Source organism: Hyposmocoma kahamanoa, unplaced genomic scaffold, assembly GCF_003589595.1.
Source record: "Hyposmocoma kahamanoa isolate Upper Pololo Valley unplaced genomic scaffold, ASM358959v1 192, whole genome shotgun sequence".
Classification (NCBI taxonomy): Eukaryota; Metazoa; Arthropoda; class Insecta; order Lepidoptera; family Cosmopterigidae; genus Hyposmocoma; species Hyposmocoma kahamanoa.
Window position 1 is genome coordinate 6,559,185 of NW_020653719.1, and position 24,357 is coordinate 6,583,541.

The 24,357-nt window shown below is 35.2% G+C and overlaps 1 protein-coding gene and 1 non-coding gene across 2 annotated transcripts; one reads left to right on the plus strand and one right to left on the minus strand.

Moving 5' to 3' along the window:
* The first annotated feature begins 6,187 nt into the window (after positions 1-6,187).
* LOC113226719 lies at positions 6,188-6,380 on the plus strand. The gene has a single exon (XR_003310135.1). It is a non-coding gene; the product is annotated as a U2 spliceosomal RNA (small nuclear RNA).
* A 3,556-nt stretch (positions 6,381-9,936) lies between these two features.
* On the minus strand, positions 9,937-10,733 carry LOC113226482 (protein UXT homolog). Its single transcript, XM_026459115.1, has one exon. The coding sequence runs from the start codon at positions 10,633-10,635 to the stop codon at positions 10,186-10,188; it is 450 nt and encodes a 149-aa protein (XP_026314900.1). The 5' UTR covers positions 10,636-10,733; the 3' UTR covers positions 9,937-10,185.
* Positions 10,734-24,357: the final 13,624 nt, after the last annotated feature.

The following is a 24,357-nucleotide window of genomic DNA, read 5'->3' on the forward strand; positions in this document are numbered from 1 at the left end:
ACTGCACAACGTAAGTTTGTAATTAAAAACTGAACAGCGACATCTAGCGATTACTAAAAGAACTATGTGAATAAACGAGCTACTTAAATTATCACTTGTCCATGTTAAGATAGCTAGGTACGTATTTATCGTGATAAGCACATGATATTGCTAATAAAATAACGACATACAAAACAAATCTAAGTTGACCGTTTAGTCCCGTTTAAATTATGATGACAACACTGGAGATTCTATATACCTCTCAAAGCTCCCGTGATAGATATACATACTCTATAATATTAGTCGCCGGGACAATATTTGTGACAACAAATCATACTAACGAGCAGTGGAACAAAGACCCTGGAGTCCCAATGACGGTACAACTACAACGCAAAACAAATAGCAAAAGTACATATTATATTATGATGCCGACGATACATTGAAATTTATCAAACTAATTATACCTACATCTATCGATATCGATTTGTAACCTCCAGTTACGCATATCTACGCAAAAAAAATAGCAACGTTTATATTTAAATAAATAACAATTAGACAAAAAGTAGCAATTATATTAACATTAGAACAGCCTGACTCCAACTTTATTGAAAAAAATCGAAATTAAACAAAATGTATTTTATTTACATTTTGTGACAAAGCAGAAACGGTTCAAAATTTAAGAATTGTAACAGTTTAACGTTGATTAAAACAAAGTTCAATAAATAAAAAACTTCTTCAATGTTCGAGACTTACAAGAACGCACAATTAATCTCGAACCGCGTGACTAACCTAAAAACAAAATTAAATATTAGGAAATTATAACAAATTAATGCAAAAAAATAGAACAGTAATAATAAGTATTGTTTTTTATTTTCATATTATATCCAAAATAAAAAAGTAAAGTAAAAAAAATAAGACCTAAAAGTCTTTTGAAAAAGACTGAATTATTTTGGGGTTTTTATTAATGTTCCGCTCAATGCGTGAGTGTAAATAGTAAAAATATATTTTTTTAGATAATTTGAAAAACATTGACATCTGTTAGATGTCTAAAAATATTTAGGGGTAATAAGAAAGATAAAAGAAGAAAGAAAGTAGAAATGGAGCACTCGGGATCCGACTCCAAAAAAAGGAGGTTCTCAATTCAGCATTTGTGAACCGATCAAGAATCATCAAATGATTATTTTTGTTGGAAAGACGATACCTCAGTATAGGTCCCATTTAAATTTGATGAAGAAAATATTCTAACTAATGCAAACAAAAAACAAAAGCAAACAAGGAGATGAATCCGGTTTCGCGAACTTTCCGGTAACCGATTTCATTAAAACTTGGCAAATAGATGTAATTCAGCGAACTTTTGAAGTCGGTTTTTTGAAGTTTACGTACATATCTACGTATAAAGTATTTCTAAAATAAAATATGCCGGAGGGGTTCGTGATACGACGAACAGTATCAAACATTAAAGTATGTCCTAGTTATTATACCTAAAATGTATACGCATTTATATCATATTAAGTGAGGTCTGATATACTAAGAGGTGACTTCTAACATAAGTTTCTCAATGTGTCGCTACTACTAAGTAAAGCCGATATGGGCCTTCTATATTCTGATGAGATTTCAATGAAAATAATGTGCGAGTCAACTACACTGCTTACCTGATCTCACTCCAAATTCCTTGTATTATGACAAATATGAGTACCAAAGCAACGAATGGAATTCATTCATTTCCCATACTGGTATAGAATCGAATCCGAGATATTCTCATCCAGTGCCCACAGTGAAAACCGTTGGTCCACTGAGGTCGTCTATTACGTATCATTATTATATTTGCTTTATTAATTAGTATGATTCTATCAACTACCAAGTGTTGCTCCAATCACACTGAAAAAAAGGAATAACCAAAGTGCTTCAGTTATTTCATTTTTTACCACAATTTAGTTGGCCGTTGTCAAAATCAGTTTAAATTAATAAAAGTGTGCGTTCATGATACACAAAACTTTTTGATTACGTATTGGCGTAGTTTTGTAATCACGAGTTTTGTGCTACATGGGGCGCAATATAAGTTTCCGGAACTGGCCACGTACATAGACAATATTTAAAAAGTAATTACATTTGAAAATGGAACTCTTTGGCACACGACCATTTGTTTGCCCGAAGTTATTGACAAACTCCGTAAAAATAACCGTAAACGCCGTATCTTCTGCACCATGATAATGCCAGTTCTCACACGGCCAGACAAACAAATGAATTTTTGAAGGTAAACAACGTTGACCTTATGAGCCATCCTGCGTACAGTCCCGACCTGGCACCTTGTGACTTTTATTTGTTTCCAAAAATGAAGAACCAGTTACGCGGTAACGATTTTCATCACCTGAAGAGGCTGTCGAAGAGTATGAAAAATATGTTTCAGCGATTGTCACGGGAGAGTGGCGTAAATGTTTTCAAAATTGGTTCATTCGTATGAAAAAGTGTATTAACGCTAACGGAGAATATTTTGAGAAACAATAAATTCGTTTCTGAGCATTTATAGTATTTTTTTCTTATTCATTCCGGAAACTTATAGTGCGCCACATATATAAGTAAACGAAACTTGTGCTACATAAAACATTTTTTTTTCAGTGCGCTGCGCTGACCCAGACTTTATTTTAGTCTTATCGATACTTTCAAATGTGTCACAGATTTATCGACATTAAGAAATGTTTCAAGATGGTCGTATTTCAATTTAAATTATAACCTCATTTAAGTTGTTGTGAAATTCAAGTTTTTTTGAATTGAGTACGTTTGCTGTGTTATCTTGTAATTATTCTAAATTAAATATTGTTTAATAAATTACCGGCCGTAGGTAGCAGTAGAGCTCCTTGTGATAGAGTTCGTCCAGAGAAGTACTACCACTTTACCAATTTCTGGTTCATTACTGCGTTCCGGTATGGAAGGATAAGGGCAAGGAGTACCTTATACATAACGAGTATAGAGTCATCAGCTCATAAGACCCCTGGTGGCTAACGTGGGAAGTGTTTTTTCCCTATACATACAAATATCTCCAAACACATGCTTTCTACTGATTTTCTGAGTTCTTGTGTTTATTAAAACATGTTTTGAAGTTAATACGCTGCCTTTATGAAAAATATTTCGGTTACGGAAAAAATATCTAACAATGGCAAAAGAAAAAGATGCCAGCGCCATCTATTGATTAACGACGTCCTTCTTACTGGACATACAAAACAAAAGTGGATAAGGGCGCTGGTGAAATTACAGGCACGTGGGACTTGTCAACTTATGTCTCTAGGTGACGGGCGCAGTCATGGCAGTGCCCTTAAGATCTTTGCGATTTAAAGCTCTGCTCTGCAACTATTATGGACAGACGTGTCGCTTACCACCAGGCGCACGACTTGCTCGTCCCATCACTTGGTAAAAAAAACCTAAGACACCTATGTATTTGCTCTTTGTTAGCACTATTTCTCATATTGTAAATACCTGAAGTCATGAACTAAGAATTAATAATTTCACTCTCACTTCACCCTAACCCTGTGCTAATTTTATTCAAATTATGTCTACATTCCCCTATTTAATATTCAAAGTAACCCCTAATTTGAAACTTAAATGCTAGCCAGCAATTTTTAATTGATTCTTGAGACCTTGATTGCAATGATACTTGAATTTTATTATTTAACCGTGTTGACCCATACTAATCGCAAGTGGGAGACAATACTGTCATTTAATCAATTTTGTGAAGAGTTTACTGTATAGTGATTTAGGGAGCTAAATATGCAGCTGCTATGGACAAGAATCTTTTCAGTCTATTTGTAAACATAATTTTTCCTCTTCTGTTTATTTTTTTAAAGCTAATGAAGCTGAACCATGATTAAATAAATCTTCACCATATCGAACTGTTTTTATAATTTACAGATAAATATATGAATAGATGATGACAATAAATAATATACTTTAAACGTAAGTAGTAAGTTGCAGTGCCCTTACAGGGTTTATATTGGATCATGTACTTTAAGACTTTTTAAAGATTAAGAATAAATGATAATATGACTATGACTATACAAAACACAATTTTGTTCCCAAAAAATATAAATATAATTCCTTTAAAAAAACATTGTTTACATAATCACAAAATGTTTGTGGTTTTTTTTCATTAAACAGTGACATCTAACAATTATTATAAGAATTAATTCCGCATTCATCTGTTCGTTATCTGTACAAAAAGTTCACACTAAAACCGTAAGATGTCACTAAACACGTTTTAAACTATTCTATTTTGCGGCAATATTTAAGTCCATGATAGTCTAATTACCTACAGTAATTCGTGTAAAATTATAGTTAACGTTAGTTGTGTTTATTAGAGACAATTAGGGCTCAACCCACTCCCGTCGACCCTTATAAAAACAATACTATAATAAGATCAAGTACTTTACTACCGTATACATATATACAATATTGTTCTACCCGTTATGACATACGGAGCCGAGATGCAACGCTCACGATACGGCTAGCATTTCTCTGAAAGACAATGTACCGAACGTGTTTATCCGACAGAGAACCAAGGTCGTCGACATAGCTGGTAGAATAAGCAAGCTGATATGGGTAGTGAGCTGACCGTAGTCTAAATATCTGTGAGAACCCATAACCGATGACGAAAGCGAGTTCTGGAGTGGACACCACGGCTCGGCAAACGTAGTGCAGGACGCCCTCTGGCCAGATGGAGTGACGATTTACGAAAGGCAGCAGATGCGTGCGACACGCCGAGGACCGGGCGAAATGGCACGCATTAGGAGAGGCCTATGTCCAGCAGTGGACTGCGATAAGCTGATGATGATCGTGAGAGCTACTCTTTGCTCAGAGCGTAGGGTTGTCACATTATTATTTTAGTTGTATGTACCAGGTTGTAAACATAATTTGATAATTCGAATTCAACAAAATATTTGTGTTTACTAATTTTGAACTCTCAAGGTAAACAAATAAATATTAGCCAACATCCATATACTTTGCTCTCATATCAAAATAAGTAAAGCACAAGTGTTATGGAAATCGAAATCAACGACGGTGCCACAAACACCCAGATTCGAGACTATACAGAAAAGTTAGTTTTTCTACATTGACTCAGCCGGAGATCGAACCCAGGACTTCAGAGATGACAACACGTTGAAAACCGGTTTGCAAACCACTCGACCACGGAGGTCGTCATTGAGATAATATGCTTCATCTGTTTAAAAAAGTGCATCGTCGTCGTTCTATCTGGATTTATTTATGTGATCCAGAACACCCAAATTAGAATTCATTTTAGAAAAGTTCTCTTCGGAAGCTCCTCATCTAACGCCTGTAGTGCTAACCGCTGGGCCACCAGAGTCGCCATATAAATAAATAATGCGCAACTTACCTCTCACGTTCAGTAGATATCGAGAAGAACGACAATTCTTTTGAGGCACTTTTGTTCAAACAAACAAACGCAACAATAAACACCGATCGAATGTTTCAATTCTATAATGAATGACGACTCGCGCTATGCACCGCGACATTATGTGAATGTGTGCGTCCTTGTTCTGTGATGATCCGTACATGGCGCGCGGCGAGCGTTCACACATACGAGTACCTACGTTTTGTGTAGAGTCACCATACTTGTCATAATACATATAATATGTAAAAACCTCACAACAAAAAGTTTTTGTTTCTAGTGACTAACCCGTTACTACTCTTTCTTTTTATTTCTCCTTAAAAAGTCACAAATTTCAAGATACCTAGGAAATCTACTTTAATTAGTAACTACTTCTAGGTAAACCTATCAACGCAGTGTATTCATTAAATCGTCTATCCTCGTTATTCCCGTTGAAATTTAATGCGACTCTTAATGGGTAAGCGGCAATGGAAGTAGTAAACCGTAGTTCTGTTAACAATCACTAGATGTCGCTGTACATTTTTTTAATACAAACTTAAGTTGTGCGGTTGGACAAGAAAGTCTGGGTGAATAATGCTGTTCAAAAATTAAGATATTTTTCTATAATTTAATCCAATGAATAAATAAAAAGCAACAGTAGATTTTAGGAGACGAATTAGGATAAATTCATCCTTAGGAGTAAGAGAATACACTAATTACAAAATAAATAAACAATTTCGTTAAGTGCAAAGGAGTTTGTAAAAATACCTGAATCGCGGTGTTAAGATTTTCCCTCGACAAGTGACTACCTCGGAACAATCACGTACCAGCATCGCTTCTCGGCCTTTTGGCTAAGATCAAAGTGTAGTATCTGTTCTTTTCAGCTTAATATCTGAAAGTTCCCTCATTGAGGGACCAGTATATTAAACTGATTTTTGTGACCAGATGGGATGTTCGGGGCTCGCTCCACTCCCGTCACGGGTCGGCCCGGCATTGCAGTGCCGCCGGGATCGGCCCACATAAATTTCCATAAAACTGTATATATGGTACCTATTCTTTAGCGTATTCAGTAGTTATAGTACGCATTATGTATAGAAAATCGAAGAAATGAAAAATTACCCTATATTATGCCTTATTTGCAAGAACCTACTGAGTCACCATTGATTGTATTCCGAGTACCAGGATAAATTACATCCTCTCTTGGCACAACCCTATCTACCATGATGCTAATTTGATTCCAATTTTATCCATCTCCTTTTACCCTTTAAGATTTAATCTTCACGGTAACCCCTTATTTGCGCAAAAACGCCAGACGTATCAGTTTTTAACTGATTCTCGACACCTTGATTGCCATTTGCAAATATACTTATATTATATTGTCTAAGGGAGCAAGCAAGTAGTATTCATGGCTTATTACAAGAGAATGAACATTTAACAGCTTAAGTCTGTATAATTAAGGCAAGTTCTATTAATTTAATAGGTACTTATTCAAATGATGATGGGGTGAAAAGAAGACGTAAATGCGGCAGCCGATGTATGTTCATATTATGCATACCTATATAATATATATTAGGCACCTTAATCTTTAGAACGGTGGTACCCCAGATATATAAATTACAGGCTCGTTACGAGCAGCGGCACGTATTCCTATAGTAAAACACGGATAACGCGTGCACCCGCCCAGAACTCCATTGCAAGACAATAACAATAACATATTCAAAATTAAACTATTAGGCCATAGGAGAAGCGAGACACTAAAATAGATATCCAAAATAATAATAATAACGCAAACACTCAACATAGCCCCGCACTAGGGAAACCCTGTGTCGCGGGTGCCATGGACACACATATAGACCACCACAAATTCCACCCAAACTCACGAAAGAAATAAATGTAGGCCATACAAATATTTCTCCCGGTCCGGGAATCGAACCTGGGACCTCTGCGTGGCAGTCCGGCGTGGTAGCCGTTCGGCCACTGAGGCAGTTAAAATAATAATAATTTATAATATAAATCAAAATAATAATAATTTCCTTAATTAATTCCCACCTTTCCACATTTTTGCAACTTATGGTCACATACGTTTCAACTTCTGCAACTTATAGTGCATTTTAGTGGCTGGATGATTCGATTCTTAGACGTTTGAAAACTAAAGAGTCAGAAAACGATTAATGTTCGCAATAAAAGATGTTTTCACAATTATGGGTTGTAGATAGCGAAAAATTGGTCAGGGAACGTTTTAATTTAGTTTATTTCTCTCAACATTACAAATTTCATACAAATACAATTACATGTCATTTTATACTACTCTTCGAAAAGTGAGCGTCAAGTTTACAAAATAATGAAGAAAATAATTATATAATAGTGAATCATAAGTACACAATAGTGTACATGTACAAAATCAAACATAATTAAATGAAACTAATAAATAATTGAATTATACTGACAATGTGAAGTGTATACAGAAAATGTCAATATGGATACTTAATAACTAATAAATGTATATTACAGTATAAAATCTAATAATACGATGAATGTCAAATTTATTAATAAATATAATAATTTAATTATTTATTACGTACTTTGAGTATACTCTGTTACTGAGTAAAGGGACTTTTCCAATAAAAGGTTCTTCAGTCTGCACCTGAACGTTTCCTCACAACATTCGTTTTTTAGTTCGGCAGGTAGGTGCTCATAATAAGTCGGTCCTACAACCCGCGGGTTTTTTTCGTGAAGTGCAGTGCGACGCGGTACTGATCGAAATTGTCCCGCACGACTGAGGCACCCACCCATTACCTCCGCTCGCCCAAACTGTGCTAAGTGTTGATAATGACCTCAAAACTATATTTAGGATCAGTCCTTACCTAGCGTTGGTGAAAAGTGTAACTGCCGAATATTATACAAGTGTCCAAATTCTTTGTTGAAAATTGAACAGGACCAAGGAGTCGTTAAACTTAAAACTTTAACTTTATGTGCTCTTGGCTGTACAATAAGTCATAATGTCCCAAAATAATAGAGCTCCTTGTGAAAGAGTCCGTCCAGGGAAGTACTGCCACCTTACCTGTTTCTGCCGCCAAACAGTAATAATGTCAGCATTACTATGTTCCCTTTTGAACGGTAAGGAAGTTGCTGAAATTACAGTTGGTTAATTACATCATAGTAACATAAGAAAATCTGTAGACATTTAATGTAAGTGTCCCTTAAATGACCACTGCATTATATACATTATAATAAGCATATTTTAAAAGTATATCAGCCAGGCACATGGGACTTGTCAACTTATGTCTCAGGGTAACGGGCGCAGTGGCAGCAATCAGAGCCACAACAACAACAGTTAGAGTGCACTGCAACTGTTGTGGACAGGCTTACCAAAAAAAAAAAAGACTACTATTCTGTCAAACCGAGTTAACCACTGTTACAGAATAACGTAATCTTATAGGAAGGATTTCGCAGAATGATAGCAAAATGCACGACCAACCTTTATATCGTCAGGTGGTTTGTAGAAAGGGCGTAAGCGACATCGTAGATTTTTTTTTTAGAAGAGCTTGTTTTAGGTTCAATTTTTAAACTTACTTAATTAAAATCAAAACACTCCCTGAAAAATCTACGAAATGTTCTGTTCTACAACACCGACGATATTCCGCACGCCTCAAGGAAGCATAGCATAAGTGGAGTTACGTCTATCTAAATCTATCGATTAATACTGTAGATAGAATTACAAGAATTGAAGTGAGGATGTGGGTTATATTTTTCTGTATCTAATGGAGCAAACAACATATTTGACGTAACTCCACTTATGCCATTCTTACATGAGGGGTGCGAGTTGGCCGTTGCTCAAATGCAGTTCAAAAATAACAAAAACCTCGAACTCTTCAAGACCTTTAAAAATACGCTATGATTTTAAATCTAACGCGTAATAGAAATCTTATCTTACAAATAATATTTGGTAAACGATATGCTTACTTTTTTATTTAAACGAAAAGGGATACATATTGAGTTCTTAGTTCCCAATTAACCGTGACCACCGCGACTTATAAAGGGCCCAAAATGTTAATTGGTTTGAAAAACAAATATACGTATGACAAAATAAGATTTCACTTTCGAAAAGCGTACAGCTTTACATTTATGATTATGTAGGTATGTAGATGTATCACAGAATATGTTTTATATATGAGTTTAGGCCTATTATATATAGTATGATTTAATACACTAGAAATCATACTCAACTCCTTGCCATTAGTGTCGTATTTCCAGTGCTTGAAATCATACTCAAGACTGCTCAAGTCCTGATTTGAGCTTTGAGTACAGTTCTGGAATACGATCCTAGAATTTGATAAAATACTGTGACTGTTGGGTTCTGTATCCATTTATTTTTATATTAAAGAAACAATAATTCCCAAAAAACTAATTCTTGAATTGGTTATAATCATAGATTTAGGTTATAATTAACTGACTTCTGTGCACAAAGCTACGCTAACATTATGCATCAATCATAAAATATATAAATTGAGGGTAGAAATAAAATCACGTGATACGGCTCCTAACTCGCGACTCCCGAGGCTATAAGGTGCCAGATGTTTTAGTCGTTCTAGTCCTATAAGTCTTTTAAGCTTCCTAAGGTTAATAGAATTTGACTCGAATTAGTCTTCAGTTTTAGTCTTATGACTCAAGTCATGATGGTTAAAAGACTAGACTAGTCGTGAGGCATTAAAATTAGTCGAGGCTTTTTAAAAGTCTGGGTCTCTTTCATCACTAATCACAGCCCCTAAAAAAAGGCCTAAAATAAAAAACTCTTATCCAAATTAAAACACTATTTACTTGAACACTACTTAGCTAATCCCATAACCTTGCTTATTCTGAATCTTTCCAATATGGAACAACATCAGTTTAATATGAGCTTTAGTCTCTGCACTCTGATTCTTCAATTCTTCAGCCTTCTTCTCAAACGCCTTTATCCGTACATCCAAATACCGATTAGCTTCTTCTATATTAAACTCCAAATAATGATTCAACCCAATATTCATTAACAATTTCGATGTATCGCTAACTGCCGCCTCCATAAAAAAGTTGCACCCTAAATTTACTTGAGTTTTAAACCCGTTCGGATGTATACTCTTATCCATGATCACTTTCAAGGAATGTTTTTGTTGAATTAAATCTGTAATTTCGCCGTTAACCTCTTGAAGTCGTAAATCAACTTGTCTTAAATCTTCTTTGAGGACATCGTTTATGAATGTCTCGTATCTAATTACGTAGTCGTTAGTATCTAATTGAGTCATTATGTCTGTTAAAGTCCCATAAAATTGAGTAATACTTTAATGTAATAGCTAAAGTAAAGATAACATAACCAAAATAAATTTAATTATTTTATTCGTGACGGCTGGTGAGCGTTTATAGAGACCGATACAAACCTTTGTTGTCAACGTCAACAAGGAAAGCTTATTACTACTACGTACCTGACTAAAACGCCTACTACAGTGTTTATTATTCCAATCTAGTACATATGTAGATATCGTTGGGTTCAATTTGGTATTTGTTCTACGTCTACTTATGCTGCTGTTACTTATAATATCATTATATTGCAACCGATATTCGTAAACGCGATACAAAGGGCCATCTTTGCTTAGCTTGGTGTACTAAATGGTAACTAGTGCTGACACCTAGTAGTTAATTGTGGCACTAATTTGTGACATCTTATATCAGTTTTCTTTAGAAAAACTAGGTGGCACTACTCTCGACAGCCTGATGCTCGGTTAGCATTGTAGGTTTTTCTTTCGTGTACCCTAGATGGCACTAACTGTACTTTAATAAGTAAAATTGATCAAACGACAAGAAAGTAAATTGTACGTTGTAAATAATTTAATTAATTACGATTTTTTTTATGCAGTGTTATTTATTGAAATAATAATTACCAATAAATGCACATATTACCTACTTACATTATTGTAAATAAGTGCTGCAAAGATCATATCTATTCAGTTTACATCTTTTGGCGATTTTGGAAACGCGCCGAAATCGTCTATCTACCCTAGATATTCTAATTGAAACCATATTCCTTTCTGTATAATTCTTGCAGCCTACAATTGTTTTAGGATCTAAAGATATCATACTGCATTAATTACAAATAAAATATATTTTCAGTATCCAGTCAAAGAACTTCTATTATCTACCATGTATCCTGAATTAGTTCCTCTATATATGGACTACATATACGTGGTACTTGAGCCGTTTTACCTTTTAAACATATGTTAGTCTTTGCTCGTCGAGGTCAAGAAAATGGATTGCTCCAGTGGGGCTGCTATGAGCTTATATGCAACCAGACAAGTTCCATGCTATTCCAATGTTTTATACGTTGTGCTTGCGTCACTGTTACTTACCAGAGGGTCTTATGAGAACTATTGTAGTGCCGTTGGTAAAGAACAAAACTGGTAGGTAACGTTTCGGATCTGGCTAACTATAGACCCATCGCACTTGCAACTGTAATTGCTTAGTTTGCTTAATAACCACCTCAATAAACATGTAAAATTGAATGACACTCAATTTGGTTTCCGAGCGGGTCGGTCTACTGAAAGTGACATCTGGTGTAAGATGGGCAGACAAGGTGTCCGATGATTACCGACTCGATTGCGGTGTGAGGCAGGGGGGGCTTACGTCACCATTGTTTTTCAATCTTTACATTAATCAGCTTCTGGATAAACTCGGCAGCATGCATGTTGGTTGCTTCAGTGATGATATATGCGTCAATAATACCAATTATGCTGACGACATGGTGCTACTGGGGCCGTCTATTAATGCGCTCAGGAAATTACTCAAAGGGTGTGAGAGGTATGCAGCCAAGCGTGGCTGAAGTACAACTCAGAAAAAGTGAACTGCTTGTTGTAAAGGCAGGTAAATGCTATCCAGATGTTGTACCATCGTTAACGCTTGGTGGCACGCCTCTTAATAGAGTTGATAGGTTTAAATATCTTTATCACGTTATTACTGATACCATGAAAGATGATCTAGATATTGAAAGGGAGCGCAAAGCCACGGCACTGCAGTGCATCATGTTTGCTGAAGCGCGGACAGATGACTTTTATGACATTAGGCGTAAAAAAGTGTCGTCTCTGCTAAAGTGAGTGCGTGACAGTGGAAATGGCATCCTGAGGATGTTTGCCCATCGTTTTGACTGTACAATTTTAAAGTTTTGGGTAAACATTACAATTGGTCAAATTAAGTAATAATTGTGCATTTTCCAAATTTTAATACCTATTTAAATTTTCTATCAATATCTCAAAATTCAATGTAATCATACTAACACAGTTCTAAGGTTTTCTTTTGTAACTAACATCTTATGGGCTATGGCCTGAAATAAATGGTTTATTATTATTATTATTATTATTCACTTGACATGGTAAAACTGAATTGCAAAAATTCGTATCATGACGTACACAAAGTTGAACGGGAATAGCAAGGCAAGATGATAAGTTTTACTTTATTGTCTCTGGCTGGCTAGTTGAAAATCTAAGAAGAGCAAGATGGAACTACATACTAAATCATATGAAAGAAATAGATAGATGTACTACCCTGGGAGCGTCCAAGCAATATTATTAACCGATTGTGTTTTGCCTCAGTGGCCTAACGGTTACCACGCCGGAATGCCACGCAGAGGTCCCAGGTTCGATTACCGGGCCGGGAGAAATATTTGTATGGCCTCTATTTATTTCTATCGTGAGTTTGGGTGTAATTTGTGGTTGTCTATGTGTGTGTCCATGGCGCCCGCGACACAGGCTTTTCCTAGTGCGGGGCTATGTTGAGTGTGTGCATTATATTTTATTTATTGTGTTCAAAATGAGAACAATTATATTTTTTAAATTATTTTATTATTAATTATACTTATTACGTTATATTGTAATATCGGCAACTTTTCCCATAATTTACAATTTGTCGTAAGACAAAATTACATGTAATTTATCGCCATTATCATTGAAATGAATAAGGTGAGTTTGTAATTTGATAACATAATTGGAACGTATCTTGTAGTCGTACATTTTCACTAATAATGCATTAAAGTTAAATTTGGCACTATTTAAAAGTTATTTTACGATTTTCGCTAAGTCAATAAAATTATTAAAATGATTAAAATACATAGGAAATGAAACTATTTTTCCGGATTTGAATCGCGTATATTTGTTTTTTCAAACAAACTGACGTTTCGGGCTTACAGGTCCCATGGTCATGGTCAGCCAACTGTAAAACCGGAAAAAAGTTTCATTTCCTATGTGTAACAATCGCGAAAACCTAAGAACTCGATATGATTAAAATACAATTTAAAAACTGCAATTACATTCATACTAATCATGTATCAACAATACTTTGTAGATGGGAAACTCGAAGTAAACTATTCAAAAAAGTTCAATAGTTAATAGTATTTATTTATTGACAATTGGCCAATAATAAATATAGCTTAAGAAGATAAAGAATAATTATGAAACTGAAAATATAAAAAAGAAATTTCTTAAAAATGTAACAAAATCTCGACATTAAAAAAAAAGTTAGTCACGGAGTAACTTTCTTTGAATTGCTTGTTTTGACAGATGAGACCACCATGTGCACAGCAAATAACACGTCATGATACGATTTTACTATGAAAGAAAAGGTGAACGGGTTTTGGATGGAGAACGTAAACTGCATGGACAGTGAATTGTTTTTGTGAGGTCATAGTACGAATTTGACAGGCTATCCCACTTACGCGCTTATACAGGATTGCTATATGAGCTCACAGTAGGCCCTCTGGTCCTCGGTTCATAGATAAAAAAGCAATGCATTCTCCTTTAATTTACGGTTGACCCATATTTATTACAAAATTCGTTCAAATTTCAAACATTCACAGGTGCGAAAATTGTGTAGTCACGGATATGACGACGATTTTTCTTTTATTACTGTTTGCTTACGATAATACTAATTAGCGTATGCAATAAGTAGAGAAAGCTATGAATGAAAAGTTTATTAATTAAGGTTATTCTAGAATATTCAGAAAGCTAAAATTTTGCTGCATGCTCGCAGCTCCTGCATATTTCTTCGCTTATATATTTCATAACCCGTCTTGTCTTCTTTAAGCGAGTCTAGTACTTATTTAGTAGCTTTTGTAAAAGGAAGTTTTGCGTCTCAAAATTTCCTTCACCACACATTAGGTGAGTGATACACAACGAAAAAATTATTTGTCGAATATAGCATGCCTCAAAAATGCCTAGGGTCATCGCGGTAGAGCGCTTAAACTCTCATCTTAGAAGAGACCTGTCTCCGACAGTGGGATGTCTAAAATGTTAGAGATGATTATCACTTAATTATTTATTATTAGTTATCCAACGGGAGTGTCATAACGGAGACAGATGTCAAGTGAATTTCAGCAGAAACGAAAGCGGATGCGGATGGATGGAAGTGGAAGAATAAATACTATAAAGATTTCCACTAAATAGTTCTAAACAGGACTTGTTCCTGATTTCATAAATGTACTTAATGCAAGAATCCGCGCGTGTGTCTGGTTCACAGTGAACGTATAAACTTCCAATTAAAGTTCCGTTGTAAACGGTGCGGAAGCTGAAAGGGATGAGATAATGCGGAACTTTCGCAACAGCGGAAGCAGAGATCAGTTGCATCACTACTTCTTATAATTTATTCTCGGGTAGGTAAAAACAAAAATACACAGGAAACGATCACAAAAATCGTTTATTTGACAAGAAATAGTTTTAAACGTCACTCCCACAGATAAATGAAACCATCAAACTTTTGTTTACAAGACAATACACCTTCAACACATAACAGGTACGAATTAATTAGCTAATAGCATCACCTTAGATATTAACATTTTAAAACTTTTGGCTTGTTTAGACCGAAATTATACATTCCACATTTTCTCACTAAAATCGCACAAAAATTCTGAAATTGAATAGTTTGTCTACTTATTATAAATAGTAGAGAAGAAAAAAATTGTTATCGCCGGTTATTTTTACTATTTCATTATAGGTCTTTTTTAAATAATTAATAATAAAAATATTGCATTCAATGACTTTCAACTATCCAGTAACCTGCCTGTTCTTATTCTACCTTAACATATTAGAAACATTAATTTTAATTCGTTAAACTACTGTGATGGACTGTCGGCTTATACTTTAAAATGTGCTGTTATTGACTTTTCTAGCCTACAAGGAGAAAAATTGTATAATTATTACAAATATTAATTTTATAGGAAATTTGAGACAGAAGCACCCCCAAGAAAGGACGAGAAAGGTCATATCTAATTTTTAAAATATCTCAAAAGCTTACGACTTTGGCTTTTTTAAAATACTTTCGCTAACATTAATAACGAAAACTACATTTTATTATCTATCGACTCGGACGAAATGGACTTTTCAAAATTGTGATGATTCGTATGGAAGATATATTTTTAATATCTAAGATTACAGTTATCATAAATAGATAATGACGAATGTTTAAAACTAAATACCTATTAATTACAAAGATCTTAAAAATTACTAGGATTCCGTTTACAATTTACAATTAACAACTAGAATTTTGAAAAAAGTTATTCAGTTCAAAAATCAAAAATGTAGACAAATTACCAAAGCTTCCATATTCTAACAAAAAAAAGATATTTTAACACAAATTAAAGTAAAACTAAAACTTAAAAAAGTAAGGTAACAAAGTTTGCATAGTTAAATTACACGTAGACAGAAATAAATTCGGGGTATTATTTTATGTTCTTAAATTTAAACAAATCCCAAGTTCACTGATACCTACTACAATAGTCGACCTACCTATCTATAGTTATATACAAAATATTTACAAAATAGATTATACTTGAATGACATATAGAATAACTTCGTTTCAAATGATAAGAAAAACCGTTAATTTATTTAATGTGTTTCTGATTCACATTGCTTTTCCTTGTTCATATTTCGCTTGCATACAAAATTTAGATATAGTATAATAAATAGAAAAATAATAATGTGCCAGACGACCACACCAACGATCTGGTCTCAATATAGGGAATTCCATATTACTAGAGCAACGGAAATCACATCGCGGCACTAGACCAGCACACCACATGAAAAACCAATTTAGAATAGTTGATTACAGGCGCATCCGCGGATAATCGGCATGAATTAAAATATCCGCATCAGCATCTGCATTAATCGATGCTGATATTCATTGTGGATGTTCGAGTCATGACATGGCCATGGTCAAGCTGGATAATAATTTACAAAACTTCCAGAAACAGACTGTTAACCGAAAAAGCAGCTCATGTAAGCTCAGCTGTTGTTTTAGAATTTAGCTAGGCAGATTGATTGTTTTCATGTATATTGATTCTTTTGTAAATTAATGTCACAAAATCATTGAAATAATATTTTATTACCACACCAAAAAAAAGCCGATAAGGTATGTGGATAGATTCAAGGAGGGTGTACCTATACTTTACGCATTTTTTTTTAAATACATGAAATCAGCATCCGCTGATGTGTAAAAAAACCTGCATCAGCAACAACCCTGGTTATAGTTTCGGTTATTAACAGCTAGCATTAATTTTCGGTTTCTAAAAATGTTACTTATAATGTGAAACCACTGTATAATACGACAAGTGTGGTAACTCCGTACAAACGTAGCAGCGCGGTTTGTATGTATGCGCGACACCCGCCGCGTGCCGTGTACGGACGTGCACATTCGCATAATTTCGCGATGCACTCGCGTTGCATAACACTGGTCGTCCTACGCTTCTTTCATTATTACATAAGCCGCGCTGCTGCGTATGACTAGAATCACCATACTTTGTCTTATTTATACTGTGACGATAGTAATAAAAACAGGTCTCCTTATCTGAAACTATGTATAATACACACTCTTTGTTTTTGAAAATGTAACCCCCAACCCAAAACCCTACCTGAACTACAAAAATGTGAACAGAGGTTTCGAAATATATAGGATTTGATTGACTTTCAAGTTAGGCGGTCCAAGTTAGTGTACTGAGTTTTCTGTGTGCTTGCCTGATGCTTTTATTAAGTAACCAATGGAAAATGCAACGTGAAAAGTTTAACAACTGCATCCGTGGCCGAACGTTACTCTACTTGTCTGCCACGCAGAGCTCCCGAGTTAAACTCGGGCAGAGAGAAATATTGTATGGCCTACATTTATTTCTCTCGTGAGTTTGGGGTAATTTTTGGTTGTCTACGAGTGAGTCCATGGCATCCGCAAGGATACCGTAGTGCGGGGCTATGAGTGTGTTCGTTATTGTTATTATAGTTTTATCTTTTAATACTTCCATTTGAAACGAAGGCTAAATACATTAACATGCATACATAATAATATTTAAAACATTATTATTACATTCACAGAACATGTGTTTTAATACACAAAGTATGTATAATATAAATTTGTGTTCAAAATGACATTGGACATGTTACAAATATTAAAAACATGTCAAATATCATAGGACGAATTTAGGGAACGGCTACGATATTCACTTTTCCTGGACTTCAATAATCATTAAGTTTAATTAACGGTGGTTAATAAAAAACTATTCGAAATGGTCACTTGAATGCATTCCTGGTTTTACCTACGCATTTTTTTGTCATTTTGACTAGTAAAGGCATTATTTTTAATAAATATTAAGTATGCTTTCCTTATCCACCCCATATGCGATGATTTATGAAAAGACGTTTTTTTGACACCTTCGGAAAATTTTATTCCAGAAAATTTGGTTACCTTAAATATAACAGACTTAATATTTTTATATACATATGGCACGGACACCACATCATCCCGCCTCTCCCTAATTCACCTATTTATCATTTATATCATAACTGGGTAAGACGTAAGAGCTCCGTTTCCAAAAGCGAAATCTCTCTATTAATTGTCGTATACACAGAGTCGTAGAGTGTGAGGTGCAGAGGGCGCCATGGCCCCGGGTGGCGGAGAGCGCAACCGAGCCCTAACTAAAATTATTTCTTTTTGTATATAAATTCTACTATTTGAGAAAACGATATCCTGAACAACGCAAAGGTGGCAAAGGCAAGCGAACATAAAAAAACAATGGAGCCGAGCCTGCTCGAACGAACAACTTTTGTAATCGTGAAAACAGAAGGGGCAGCAAAAGGTTGGCCCCAGGCGGCAGAAATCGACACTACGCCACCACTTGCTAGGCTCCTGACATACCTCATTCCCCTCCTCCACTCCCATTTTAAACTGGCCTTTTTTAAATACATCCCAATCTGATTGAGATATGTACCCCGAAGTCTTCCTTTCCCCACGTCTCCATCCACATTCGCTCTATAAATTTGTGCCGTCAACCTACCAACATTCATTCTTTCTACATGACCAAACCATCGAAGCATCCTCCTCTTTATTCAGGTCACTCTATCATCTTTCGTTGTGTGAACGCTCTCTAGCTACACTGTTATGTGTGTAAGTCCAGTGGCGGATTTGCAGACTTTGCCGCCCTTAGGAACCCTAAAAATGTAAGTAACTGATAATGAACCCATTCATCAATTTAATTCAATTGTCAACAATTCGCACCCCACACCGAAGAATGGCATAAGTGGAGTTACATCAAAAACGTTTATTGCTCCATTATATACAAAAAAATATAACCCACGTCGTCTCCAATTATTGTAACTCTATCGACTAATAATGTAGATAGAGTTACAAGAATTGGAGCGGACGTGGGTTATATATTTTTGTATCTAATTGAGCAATACACATGTCTGACGTAACTCCACTTATGCCATTCTCCCATGAGGGGTGCGAGTTTATTTCAAATTATACCTAATTTGTATGAAACTCATTTTCTCCACGGTCTCCAGTTTTGTGCTCATTGATCATAGGTGGCGGCACTTGAACGTACGATCCAGTGAAATGCAAAACCAATCATTTCTATATAGTTTTGTTACTCTTCTTCTAATTCGCATTTTAATACAAAGTTTTGTTTGAATAATCCATGTCAATATAAAATTTAAACACGTCTAAATCTCCAAAATAATTTGCATGTGGAGCGGCACAATAATTTTTGAAAAATGGCAACAGATATTGCGTCTAAGTGGCGCCTATTAGTGGTGCAAATATTTACAGAGGCAGAGAATCATATAAAATTTAGCTTGATTAGAATGACTGGTCGGCAAAATTGAGACGACGTAATTTTGTAGCAGAGTCCTTCTCATTATATTTTTTTGAATGTCGCAAAACAATAATTATATTATATATTTACGTTGCCACCCAGTACTAATACATGGTAACTAAAACCCATAAATCATAGATACATTACTGTTGGAGATAATTTTCATATCTTAACACGATGAAGATACGTCGAACGGAAAAAAATGTGTTGTGACACATCGAAAATATAGAATTGTCAACTCCTTCTCGACTCGGCTAGAGAAACGGAATACAAGGTTTTGTTTGAATAATCCATGTCAATATAAACATTTTATTTTTTGTGATTTTTTTACCCAATGTGCACCAATATATTATTAAGTATTTATGTGTGCTCGGTCACATCTACGGAAGTTAAAATTAACAAATGGTGGCACCGCACCTTTTCGCCATTATTAGAAAGGTCAGTCGATATATTTTAACATCGATTCTCGATTTCACTGTCCCTTCACAGGTTCATGAAGTTTGGACATGTTTTTGACATGTGTCATTTTAATCAATCTAGTTTAGGGTTGCCAGGTTTCAAATGGCCATCGTAAAGATGGCCACTTGAAGCCACACCACAACAGCAATCCGTCGAAAAGGTTCTTCGTCATCTAAACGTTGACGTTCTGGATCAGTATTAACTGACAAAATACACTGAAATTGACACTGGCCCAAACCTAGTGGCCGCCATTAAGGAAATAATAATAATATAACCATTTCCCGTTAAAAATGTCAGAAAATGAAACTATTGATTGATAGGTCTGGCAGTATGGACAATTAGACGCCTCAGCTTGTTCCAGGATGAAAAAAATTAGTACCAAGCTAGTTTACGTAATAGGTTTTCGTAATGATAGCCGTTATAATGTCGAAACACGAAGGTAAATAACGTCTCTTCAATAAATCACACCTACATTGCAATACGCAAAGAAACACGAAATAAAATTTCGTTACCCAAATGACTGACATTTTTTTCATCATAAACCTCTTAATTTGTTTTATAAGCACATTATACATAATGTGCATTTCTACCTATCTACCTATTGAAATTATATTTAATAAAGTAGCTATTTTTTTACATTTAGAGGAAGCTGCCAATTTTGAAATGCAAAAAGACTATCAATGACCCGCTAACTGAGTTAGGGATAGCCCCTGTTGTCGACCATTCGTTTTTTTTATTTTAGAATACAAACTTCGCCTTCCTATCTTTAAAACAAAAATATTTTTACACTTAATTTCTCGTATTTAAAAAAAATTTACAAATAATTTTCCAACCAGTGAGATCAAATCAAATCTTGAAATTCAAACAATATCACAATTTCTTATGTAAACGGACAAATGTTTCTTTTTTCTTCAAAATGGACATGTTGGATGGAATAGATTGCATATTAATAAAATTTGATATTAAAATGGTACAATATAATTGTGTTCTAGTTACAAACACACGAATCTGTGTACATTTAACGAGTGAATAAAAAATAAAACTTTAGATTATTTTTTGTTTTTGGTTAAACAAAACAAAAGTGCGCCATTTGATAGATTTTTTGTTACCGCTGCCAAGTAAATTCAGATTGACCCAATTGTCTTTAACATTACATGTGGCGCTAGAGTTTGCGCAGCGACGTTTTAACAACAGCGACTGCAAAGTTCATTAGACATTTTTCATCTTGATTTCTTTCATTGTCGTATTGCTGATAAGTTTGTTAGGGCGCCTTCAGAACAGACGCTTATAGAAGCGCTGCAGTGATACGACAGTGGCGCCGCGCCGCGCGTCTGTAGCGTTCACTAATTGTGACTGTAAAAATAGCGCTGCAACTGCGCTTCTAAATATTGTATGAAAATTAGTAGTGTCGTGGCTGCGCTTCTATAAGCGTCTAATTGAAGGCGCCTTTAATCTGTAAAAGCTATCCAAGAACCAGAACGCCAGAGCAAAGATGTGAAGTAGTATTATTATTACCTAGTTACGTAAATGGATTATACGCATATGCTAGCGAGCTTTTTAGTATTGCACTCACGATTTCTTGCGGTCTAAGGGCGCGTTCCCATTATGTCGTAACGTTTTATTTATCGTTTTATTTATTTTTCAACGACTGTCGCGTCTATTATCATCCCATATCACGACTATCTCTCGTGACTGGGTTGTGGACGTTTATTTTATCGTTGAACGAACGTCTAGCTGTTCCTACTAGATCGTGAGGACAATTTCTCGGTTCACGGCAGCCGCTTTATCGTTTGCAGGACGGAACCGTTTGAAGCTGCGATTATCTGTCGTCACATTTTTATCGTGACGTTTAATTTATCATCTGACGACTTTCGTTCGAGCTCTTCCCATTGTGACGACAGTCTGTCGTTGCAACGTCAAAGAACTCATGAACAACAGTTAATCATGTTGCACAATATGTGAACAACTTTATTTAAATATACAAGTCACGACATTTTAAACTGCGCGACTATCTATCGTCACGACATAACGGGAACGCGTCCTTAGTGATCTAAGCATTTTGATTTAATGCATAATGCCATTGACACTTTTTCAACTTTTGTGCACAACAGTGTCTATCAGCAGATCTATAAAGAAGTTACGAATTGCTCCAGCGAAAGGGAGGCTCCAAAGAGGGGCGGCACATTCAAGCCACGCCCGGCGCCTGCATGCCTACTCAACCCTCACTTAAACTTAGCAGCGATATCAAATCAGTAGCATTAACTTAGTTTGTCGGTCTAGTGATTTTAAAGCAAATTCATTCTATTTTAACAGTTAGCTTTTGATTTTATTGAATAACATATTTTACCACCATGATATTCATTTCTTTTTGTGACATTAAAGGAAGTATGGTTTTTTAACAATCACACATCTGACAATAATAAATAATGTCTGGGTTAAAAATTAGTCTGTACGATTTAAAGTTTTAATATAAGTGTTACTTATTTCAAACCCGTTTTGATAAACAGATTCTAGATAAAACCACTCTCAAGTGACAGCTGAGGTATCACTCTGTCATCTCTTAATAAACTATAATCATTGGTATCGATTTCATAACAAGTGACCAAGACCCCGGACTTGATTAATTTCGAGTCTATACTACCTCAGCACGAATTCAGAGTTTTACCGTAATATTACCGTAATTTATTTTGCTTGGGTCGAGCGGTTCCATTTAATTCAGTTGATATAAAAAAAATTTAAAAGGGAATTTTATGAATTGTGTTTTCATATCATATAGTAATCAGTGTAAATCCTCAATGTTACTATACATTTTTCTTTCAAAGTTACTGATTCAACATTTTCACTGCTATGCCGCCGAATCAACCAAGCTATTTTTGATAGTAGAATAGACTCGTAATAACGATCGTGAGCGGCAGCTTAAGGCTGAGATTTATAAAACGAACTTTCATTTCGATTAAGCAAAAATGGCGAGATAAGCAAGATTTTCGTATTTACAAAACGTACTTTGCCTAAGTTTAAGCAAGAAATTCAACTAAACCTTGCATTCACTTAGTAATTGGAAGAGTAAGTTCGTATTGTAAGAGCTGTTACACACGGCGACTTTTATCAGCGCGTCTGCAGCGATTCAGTCGCGACGCAGTGGCGATGCAGTCGCTAATCGTCTGTCTACCTTTACACCCAGGATTTAGCAGCTATATAATAGCGATGCAAATGCGATGCAATCACGATGCAGACGTGATGCACGTTTTCAATTATTCAACATAAGCGACTTATTAAAGGTGGGTGATAAATAACGTCACGATGAAAAAATCACAGTGATCAGCCGTCAAATGGTATCACCGTGACTTTTTACTCCGTTCCACTAACCGTCCTTGTCACGCATATCACCACATACAACGTATTTTACAAAATCATGCGCTATCTCCGTTCTTTAGAAACTAGCGACTGCGCTTAGCGTTAGCTTTTATTTTTAAATTCTAATTATGAACCAATAAATACATACCGTGTAAATATTGTAAACACAAATAAGATAATTGTACAAAATTGATCCAAAACAATATAAACAACGCTAGGCCTTATTAACGAATAATGTGACTGTACTAAGCCTGTAAAACTGTGAAGGTTAATGCGGATCAACTTTTCAAATGGAATTAAACGTTACTTCAAAGTGAGTAATAATAACGAATATTAGAAAGAGGCCGCCAAAATTATACATCATGACGTAAGTGATAGGCGTGCCAAAATCACGGTGATTTGTCACTGGGATTTTTTGTAACTGGAATAATAAATAGTCACGGTGATAAAAATGTAACGCTTTTCCCCATCTGTAGACTGCAACTATGCAATCACGCATTTGTATCGCTGCTAAAAGCCGCTGTGTGAGCGCTGTAAATACGAAAACCAAGCTTAGTTCGCCATTTTGGCCAAGTCGAAGTCAAAGTTCTTTTATATAATAGATTAATTTCTCGGCTCAAATGCCGAGCAAAACCTTATTAACAAGCGGAGATTTTGATAAGTACTAAATGATTCGTAACCATCGAGTAATCAAGTGATATATGTATCGTTCATTGTAAAAGTGAATTATGTCCTTGTAATTAACTTTTGAAATAATGAGCTTTTAGCAAATTAATGTGTAGTAATTTTACTTCGTTGAGTAAACTAGTAATGCCATCTATGGGATGTTAGTGCAATTATTGGAGTTGCTTCACTTTGTCACAAATGTGATACTTTTAAGGAAAAAAATATGCGTTTTAAAATATGGACTTACACCACTTTTATAATGATCAACACATATATTAATGAAGAGATTTGACTTAAGTAAGAAGTTAATTATCGATTTTACGATTGAGATGGCTTTATTAATACGGGTTGAAGTGGCTTAAACTCACATCAAATG

Coding starts and splice junctions, on each gene's coding strand:
- LOC113226482 (XM_026459115.1), bottom strand. CDS start 10,635: ATGACTCAATTAGATACTAACGACTACGTAATTAGATACGAGACATTC.